The sequence below is a fragment of the Dendrobium catenatum genome, unplaced genomic scaffold (genome assembly GCF_001605985.2).
Source record: "Dendrobium catenatum unplaced genomic scaffold, ASM160598v2 fragScaff_scaffold_334, whole genome shotgun sequence".
NCBI lineage: Eukaryota > Viridiplantae > Streptophyta > Magnoliopsida > Asparagales > Orchidaceae > Dendrobium > Dendrobium catenatum.
The window spans coordinates 1331581-1341385 of NW_021318796.1; the positions used below are offsets into that span (position 1 = coordinate 1331581).

General features: G+C 37.7%; 1 protein-coding gene across 1 annotated transcript in view; it reads left to right on the forward strand.

Moving 5' to 3' along the window:
* LOC110105741 (nucleobase-ascorbate transporter 6) overlaps positions 1-9252 on the forward strand; it is a 30609-nt gene extending 21357 nt beyond the window's left edge. The window contains exons 12-14 of the mRNA XM_020835353.2: positions 8428-8505; positions 8611-8771; positions 8857-9252. Of these exons, the coding sequence (XP_020691012.1) occupies positions 8428-8505; positions 8611-8771; positions 8857-9075 (458 nt within the window). The 3' untranslated portion in view covers positions 9076-9252. The remainder of the gene's footprint in view (positions 1-8427; positions 8506-8610; positions 8772-8856) is intronic.
* The last annotated feature ends 553 nt before the right edge of the window (positions 9253-9805 follow it).

A 9805-nucleotide genomic window follows, 5' to 3' on the forward strand; every position in this document is an offset into this window, starting at 1 on the left:
TTGCTGAAACTTACCTCTCCCAACCCTTCCAAGGACAAGAGACTCTAGAGAAGAAGAAGTGGAACAATGCTTGGAGCAACCCTTGTGAATCCCCTCACAAGCTCCCCCTCACAAGATCCTCTCTCTCTCTCTCCCTCGCTCTCTCTCTCCTTTAGGTTTCCTCAGGTCAAGACAGCAGCCAATCAAATAATCGTCCTGACCGATTTCCAAAAATACAGAATGCTAAAATTGATCATGGTGGCAAATTCTTTCTGTATTGAGCATATCGTCCTGGCCGATACAGGTATCATCCAGGCCGATCAGTTAATTACGGCTGCCTTAACTAAGAAATCATGATTAGAGCTTCTGTTTTGAACTCGATCGTCCAGGACGATATAAATATCGTCCGGGACGATGTGAATGAAAACACAAGTTCTAAATCTCTCAAGTGTGTGTGTATGGTTACTTAGCATCAGTCACTTCAAATAATTACAATGGACTCAGGAAAGAAAAAAACAGACTGATTCAACCCTAATCTTTTCAATCTTGAGCTGGTTCTGATTTCCGTCCGATCTTTGATTCCTGAAATGTCAGTAGTAACAGGTAGTTGAAGAAAAGCAAGAGTGTTTGCCAATCATCAAAACATAGTCCATGAAACTGAATTTGCAACAATTGGAGGGGAACATCATGAAGAGGTTGAAGGCAGAGATCCGAGAGGCAGTGAAAGTTCTGATGCCTAGTGACTTGGGGGATGCTATGAAGTTGGCACAGTTGGTGGAAAATCAGAAGAATCTGTAGAAAGGGGCTAGGAACAGCGGCTCAGGAGGCTCTTACAGGACGATGACCACTCTTTTAGCTCCCAAGGGCCTGCATCAGGCAAAATTAATGATACCACCAGGGAGAAGCCAATAGAAGGAGGGAGTGGGGAAAATTTCAAGAAGCTGACAGAGAACTAGATGCAAGAGAAGAGGGCAAAGGGGTTGTGTTTCAGGTGCGAGGAGAAGTATACGCCAGGATATTGGTGCAAGGACCGAACTCTTCAGGTTCTCACTGTCTGTGATGACGAGGAAACTGATGAGGGTGGTGAGGGGGAGTTGGAGGAAAAGATGGAGGAGAAGTTGCATTTGGATCTGGCCGAAATTTTCCTAAACTCAGTGGTAGGATTCACTACGAATCATACCATGAAGGTGATGGGAGAGATAGAGGGAAGGATGGTGATTGTGCTAATTGATAGTATTGGGCTACCCACAATTTCATTTCTACTCAGGTCATCGACCAATTGGGAGTGAAATTGGTCAACATCAGTTGTTATGGGGTGATGATGGGTACAGGGAAGGTGGAGAAAGGCCAGGGGATCTGTAGATGAGTGGTGTTGACCATCCAGGGGATTCAAGTAAGGGAGGACTTTCTTCCACTAGAGTTAGGAAGTATTGATGTCATCTTGGGGATGAAGTGGTTGCCAACCTTGGGGAAACCAAGGATAATTGGGGAGCACTCACAATGGAATTAATGTTGGATGGAGAAAGGTGGTTATAATGGGAGATGCAGGGCTATCTAAAGCCATGATATCATTTAAGACCATAGTTAGGGACCTATAAGAGGTGGGGGAAGATTATCAGGTATGACTACACATGTTGGAGGTGATCAGACTAGAGGAGGGAGGGGATGTTTTTCTTTTAGTGCAGCCCTTGCTTCAACAATTTGGCAATGTTCTTCAGTCACCTCAAGGATGGCCGCCTCCACGGGAACTCGAGCATATTTCCACCTTGAGGACAAGGTGGATCTTTGGGAGGGGAGTATTGTTAGACTGATCCATTGGATCGGTCCAACCGGTCTGGTTGGACCGGTTCATGCGTAAGAAGGCGGAACCATCCGCCTCCTGTACGCGATTTCGGATGCCGAACGCACGACCGAATCAGCTGGAGCCTTTTAGGAAGGATTTTTTAGGGTTTTGAGAGGGGAATTTGAATGTAGGGATTGTTTAGGGATTTCCTTTTGATTTGTATACATTAAATACTTTGTTTTCCTAGGGTTAGGACATCTTGAATTTGGTTGATATTTGAGATATCTTAGATTTAGGTTTTCTTTGTACTCTAGCGGCGTCTAGAGATTTGGGAGAGATCGATCTTCCTCTCAAATTGAGGATCAAGTGTATCTTGCTATTTTCCATGTTCCTTTCATCAAATAATACAAATTATCTACTGTTGTTGTGATTTTGTGTGGATTTTGTGGAGAAAGCTCGCTGTTTTTCGAAGATTGATAGAAAGTACTTGAGATCTTCAAGTGTTTCCTATCACACTTAATGGGATAAAACTGATTAAACCCCTTATTAGATGCATAAATAAAAATTTTAATTTAAAATTCTTGCTCAAGGATTGTATTTACCTGACATTACAAGTGACATACACCAATATTGTAATTGCTCTTTTTTGGCACCACGAAAATGCTCATCATAAATTTCATTTGGCATAACCACTAAATCTTCATGATCAAGGTGCTACCACTTATTCTAAAAGCTTAAGATGATGAGCAAGGTGCATACCTAATCTTTATGAATTATGCAATAGATGCATGTGCTTTTGGATCCAAAGGCAGCTCAGTTCCTTCTATGAACATATTCAAAGGCCATCTCATAGCCTTACTTGCCTAAATCGGGATGGAAGTTCATGCAAGCTGATCCAAGAAATGATTTATCATATGACTGGACTCGACCCCCACTTGGCCTACCTCACTATAGTTGAGGATAAAGTAAGAAGATGACCGCTCTCACATAGCCAACCCCCCAACATTATAGTTGGGATTCGAACCTACAACTTTCTTTGATAACAACTTTAGGACCAAGACGCTGCCAATTATACTATTGAAAGGAAGGCGTGTTGGCTTTATAACTGTGTACCAGATGTACACACCTTTGGATTCGAATGTTACTTGGTCTCATTCTTGGGTCTAGTTAGAGGTTAATTCATAGTATGACCACTATGATAGGGACTAAACTTCATGCAAGCCAGTTTATGGGTGACATTATCTTATAATTAGACTTAGTGCCATTAGGCCTATCATGTCATTATTATGACGTATATTTGTGGTGAAATATATGCTCCATGTCTTTACAAGCCTCAAATATTTTATAGTATGCTAAGTTGTGTCAAGGAAAGTATCTTATATACTGATGGGTGGAAATACTTCTTGAGTGTACTAGATAAAGAAATTTAGGATGCAAGCATAATTATGCATAGTTGCTCATAATTAATCATATAAATATGATAACTACAATGAGCATATTATGATGAATCTTATTATTAGAATTTGTCATTCTACAATTGAGACTATTCGATGTAGAGCCGAATGCGTGAGTAATAATGTAATGCTGAAATTACATGCCTTTTAATTAGAGTAATAACAATTACGTCTACATTTAGCAATTTAAATAAATATTAAAACAATAAGGAGATGTTTAAGCTCAGGCCAAATTACAAGATAAAAGTTAGAATCTCGAATAATTAGTTCCAATCACAATTAGCATAGCTTGGAAGAGTTCAAAGGAAATTCCTATATTAACATACAGATTAAGCACTAATTGGGTCCACTCACGCTCACTCTTAATGTACGCTAAACGGAGATAGGTCGCAAAACCTTTATGATGCCACAAATTGAAGGGAAGAGTTGGAAAAACAAAAAACTTAGAGGAGAAATTCACATTTATCAGGATCTAGAATTGATCTGCCACTGAGTTGGAGAGTTGTTCGTCGATAGCGGCGGCGAGAGAGAATATAATCCTTTCGACGTAGTCTTCAACGGTACGGTCGACCTCCAAGTTGATGCCGAAGAACGGAGGTTGCCCTTGATCGTTGTAAACAATCCCGTGATCACGTTCTGGGTTAGCCATACATGAAGGAGCCACTAATTGCAAAGTTCTGGAACTTCTGGACAGCAACTGGTGAAGTTTCCGATGGCAGGACAGCAAGGAGAAGATGTAGAAATTTTGGGACAGCACTTGATCTTCTACTGGACAGCAAGGAGTTGTTCTGGACAGCAATCTTGCTGGTCTTGGGAGTCCTGGACAGCAATTATGATCCGAAAAAATTCTGGACAGCAATCTCCTTGTCCAGAAATCTGGACAGCAGCTGTGAGTGGATCTTGGCGGCAAGGGCTTGATGTGGTCGGCTATGGGAAATAGAAAATATCTCTTACTTGGCAAGGGAAATAATTGGGAGGTAATAAAGGAGATACAATCAAAAAAGGAAGGGAGGAGAGAGGGTAGGCCAATGGGTAGAGGGGCAGGGAGGAGATGGGGAAGGGAATAAAAAGGTTGCCAAAAAGGGATGTTTAATTAGGGAAGGGGATATTATGACAAATTTCTGATTAAATTAAATTGATGTAATTTTGGAAGTTTCCTAAAATAAGCCATCTTATTTTAGGAAAAACTTTCAAATTCAAAATAGATTGGAATTTGAAATTAATAACTTTTCTAGTTTAAGATATTTAATAAATAGAAAGTGTTAAATGGGGATTTGAATTTTGGAGGCAAAGGGGAGGAGGATGAGGTCAGTGGCTAGGGATAGGATTAAGGTTTGGAACTGGCGGTTTGAGAGGGCTTTGGGGCTTGTACTGGTGGTTTGGAGGAGGGGAGGAACCTTGGAGCTGCCGGTTTGTGGAGGAGGGGATGGGCCTTGTGGCCGGCGGCTTGAAGGGGGAAGAGGGGTGGCTGGTCGGAGTTGTGATGGTGGTGGGGGTTCGGCCGAGAGAGGGAGAAGGGGAAGGATGACTGACGGTTTAAGGAGGAGAGAGGGGAAAGGATTGACGGAAAGAGGACCACGAACCTAGACGCTTCTTGCAGTTGGTGGGTACTACGCCGCCCTCACCTAGGAACTTCAAGCAAGCTCTCCCAAGAACTCTCACAACTCACAAACAAGGTGTAGGAAAATTTTCTTCTTAATCATCAATAACCCCAAAAGATGAAGGGGTGGCTTTAAATAGCCAACATACAATGAAGAAAAACAAAAGACCAGCATGCCCTTAGGGGCTCACATAGGACTACTCATTCAAGTGAGGGTACAAATAAAACATATGTAATAACAAACTCAATACAATCATAATAGTAAAACTAATACAAATAATAACTCAAAAGTAAAGCGGTGCAATTGTGGCCATAGATCGTCGACCATGTCTCTGGTAAACTCTCCATGGTGGGATGTCCTCATCACTATCATTTTAATAATTACTGGTCTCATAGTCATTTTAAATAATGTTAATGCATATTAATATGAATGTATGTAATTATTATCATTATTCTTATGATGTTTATGCATCTCTTGACCGATAACCAACAAATGCAAACGAAAAACTTATTAAAGTTCTCTAAGGTGGAATGACCGAGCAATCACCATAATTGCAACCAAGCAAAACCATACCTCATTCATTAATTCTTTGATTAATCAAAGGTACATGGATTGTGTTTAAATAGAACAAAATAAAAATAAAAATATATAACAATATTTGAAGAGGTGGTGGATCAAAACAAAATAATAAAGGTGAGTGGTTCAATGTGATTTCAATCATCCATGGAGTGGCTGACCAAGTATTTATGGAAGGTTAGTGGCCTTGATTTTTATCACATGTTGCTTGCATGATGAGGTAATGGGCAGTTAATGCTTGTTGGAAAGTGGAGTGGTTTTGAATTCTAATACATGCCAGAAAACCATCAAGGAACGCTAACTAAGCTTGATCAAGTTTTCTTTTGCTTTGAGTTTTGGAATGCTAATGAGGATTATGATGTCGATCGTCAAGTTTGATACATTGATTTTATTTTTTATTTGCTCATTAGCTTATGGACATGTGATTGCGTTTTATCATCTCCCTTTGTATGGGTCTTAGTCCCAACAATCTCCTTGAGCCTCAAATCACCCACAGTTGCTTAGATCAATACAAAAGAATACGTTTCTGCCTTGTTTAGCTCACATACACAATAAATGAAAGCATGATTCACACTACTGTCCTTACCATGTCCTCATCATTAGCACAATTGAACCAAATTGAGTATATTGACACTCATTATGAGGATCTTAAGAACTATGACTCTTTTCAAGTGATGAGGTTTTTAAATACTTAAAGCTATATAAGCAGGTGATGGTTATAAGTGTTACAATCCAAACCCTTAACTATCAATATATTGTCCGCTTTGACGTAACGGCCTCATGGTTTTTTCCTATTGGTGTAACTTCCTAGGATGTTACCCATCCCAGGATGTCTCCGGGACAAGCATGCTTAATGAAATTTCAACCATTACATCAAAAGGTCCATCGATGTTTAAAAGTTTAGTTTTTTTTTTTATTTAAAGAATTTCACAATCTCCCCACTTAAGTAATTGACGTCCTTGTCAGTATCTTTATCCTATAATCACCCACCAGGAAGATAGGATTCTATAGGTGGCCCCTATAAGTTTTAAGTGGCGACTTCCACTACATAGCACTTTGTCCCATACAAGATTCTAGAGATGGCTCCCATGGCGTAGCAATTTATCTTGTATGACACAGTTCCATCTTTCGATTGGTGTATTGCTTTGATATCAAATAGTGTGAAATCCCTTAAGTAAAAAAAAGCTAAACTCTAAACATCAATACGCCTTTTGATGTAATGGTTGAAATTTCATTAAGAAACTTTGAGTTAAGTATGCTCATCTTGGAGAGATTTTGGGATGAGTAACCTTTTGGGGAGTTACACCAACATGACAAAATCGTGAGGCCCTTAGGCCAAAGCGGACAATATCTCGATAGTTAAGAGTTTGAGTTGTTATAAATGATATTAGAGCAATAAACCAGTCGGAAGATGGGAACTAAGTGCCATATAAGACAAAGTGATACGCTATGGGGAAACCTCTTGAACCATGTATAGGATAAAGTGCTACATGGCGGGAGCCACCATTTGAACTTGTAGGGGCTATCTTTAGAATCCTATCTTCCTGGTGGATGATTTTTGGATAAGGACACTGACAAGAATGTCAGGTACTTAAATGGGGGATATTGTATTTTTTTTGAGTAAAAAGAAGCTAAACTCTTAAACATCGAGATGCCTTTTGGTGTAATGGTTGGAATTCCATTAAGAAACTCTACTGTGAAACGTCCTCATCCTAGAGAAATCCTGGGATGGGTGACCTCCTGGGAAGTTATACCAACATGGTAAAACCGTGAAGCCTTTAGGTCAAAGAAGACAATATCTCGATAGTTAAGAGTTTGGGCTGTTACAATAAGTATAGAATATTGAAGCAATTGTAAGTAAATTTAATTCTTCCACTTTCGTATTTTGTATCCTTTATCTTTGATTGGATTTTAGTCTTGATCTTTTCCTGTGCTCTTGGGTACTTCACATTCTCTCCTTGCTTTTCTCATATTTCTTTTGGCTCATCTATCTCTTACGAAGAAAAGCGCAATTGTTGAGGAATTCAAGGTGGTATGATTTCCATGGGATTTTTAATTTCTTTCTCCTCTCGCCTACAGTTCCCCATTAACACTTGAGAATACAAGTTGAGGAATTCCTTTCTACCTTTGCTTTGGCATCAATAAGGAAGAAGTATGGACTTGAGTGTCATCATCAAAGCTATTATTAGATTGACCTCAAATCAATTATTCATTCTACATTACAAATAATATGGTTTTTAATTTCATGTGCTTCAAATTAATAATCTAATCAATATTATCAGACAGTCAAGTTATTCCTATATATGTGGTTTTAAATGCTTGGCTCTACCACATTGAAAATTGACGTTATATATATAATGTTATAACTTTTGCAAAGCTGGATGATTAAAATATAGAATTGTTGTAGGAATATTATAATTTATGGGAGTTTTTTAGGAATTAAAAAAATGTGTTTTTATAAAATTTCAATTATATTCACTACCTTATTTAGGAATTAAAGGTGTTTTATAAACTTTCAATTATATTCACTACCTTATATGAATATGCGCATTAGGCTTTGCATTGATATTGAGTATGATAGAAGTAGAATGTTTAGATGGGTGTATGTTAAATACATGTAGAAATAATTATTTTAATGAAATATGCGAGCAAATCCTATTGTAGATAAAAAAAATTTAGCCATCAGTATTTATGATATATCCGAGGGTGTGAAGTTCCAAAAAGACCAATAGATAAATGTGAATGTGAAAGTATTATGAGGTAAAAAGGATATACCAACGTGGTTAGAAGCTGTGAAGAATCATTTTACAAAACATGGTTAACATCACATGTAGCATTTAATAGGGATGAATGGAGAAAGGATTCCTAATGCTGTTCCTAAATAGTTGAGATAGGCGAATTATTTCAATGATAATACATGGTTAGCTCTATGATTTATTTGAGCTGTTTGCTTAGTCAAATACTTGTTTGGAAGCTACCAGCGACTGGATAAAATTTTTCTGTTAATATTTAACCATATCTTTCTTGATGTCAGGCAAGTTTGGAGCAGTTTTTGCATCCATTCCATTGCCCATATTTGCAGCTCTATATTGCATTTTCTTCGCCTATGTTGGTATGTAATGGAGTGTGCAAAAACAACCTTTTTATGATTGTTGACCAGTTGTACTATAATTTAGTATAGTTTTTTGATCTCTTTATACATTCGACCCATAAACAGGTTCTTGCGGATTAAGCTTCTTACAATTCTGCAATCTGAATTCATTCAGAACCAAGTTTATCTTAGGATTCTCTCTCTTTATGGGCTTATCAGTACCTCAGTACTTCAATGAGTATACTGCGGTTGCTGGGTATGGTCCAGTTCATACAAGTGCAAGATGGGTATGAGAAAAATATTTTGTTTGATACTTTACCTATAATCAATATCTGATTAGTATTTATCCTAATGGAAATTTGTTCTTTACAGTTCAATGATATTATCAACGTTATATTCTCATCAAAGCCATTCGTTGCTGGTGTTGTGGCATTCTTCCTGGACAACACACTTCACCGGCACCACAGTGCCATCAAGAAGGACAGAGGTTATCATTGGTGGGATAAATTCCGATCCTTTAAGACCGATAATAGAAGTGAGGAGTTCTATTCCTTGCCATTCAACCTAAACAAGTTTTTTCCTTCTGTGTGAGCGCAGAGCTATGCTATTATTTTGTCATTCCTAGTTATTTTCTTGTTTCGCAGTTCTGAATTTTAGTGATATGTTATTTAAAATGCATTAATATTTTACATTTTTTGCTGAATATATATATGTGCTTAATTTATATATTTCATGTTTTATGAATGCTTCCGGTTTGTCTTCTTTTTTATCTCCAAACATTTATTGATATAATTCATTTTTTTAATGTTTTAATTCAGTCCTCTGTGCTGATTACTTGCGATACAATTTTTGTATTATTTTTTTTCTTTTGTTCTTTGCTTGGGTTATTTAAGGCCTATTTGGGATTACTTTGTTTGTTTTTTGTTTTATAAACATTTTTTAATTAATTAACTTAAAAAAAAAACTCAAAATAACTTTTAGGTTTTTTTGAGTGTTTTTAACATAACTATTACTATTAATTGTCATCTCCCCCCCCCCCCCCCCCCCTGGCTGCCGCAATTGCTGCCATAGACTGCCATTCCCATTGGCATTGCCGGTTGTTGCTGACTATTGCCGCTATCCCACTGGCGATCTTCGTCACCACTGCATAAATAAACAAATAACAATTTTTTGAGATGTAAAACGTGCTCTATTTCATGTAAAGAATAAATAAAATAAAATGAAAATTTAAAATAAAAAATAAAAAGAAAAATGATCTCAATAACTCTTCAGCAAATTTAATTATTATTTTCATTGTCAAAGGCTGAAATACAAATTACCA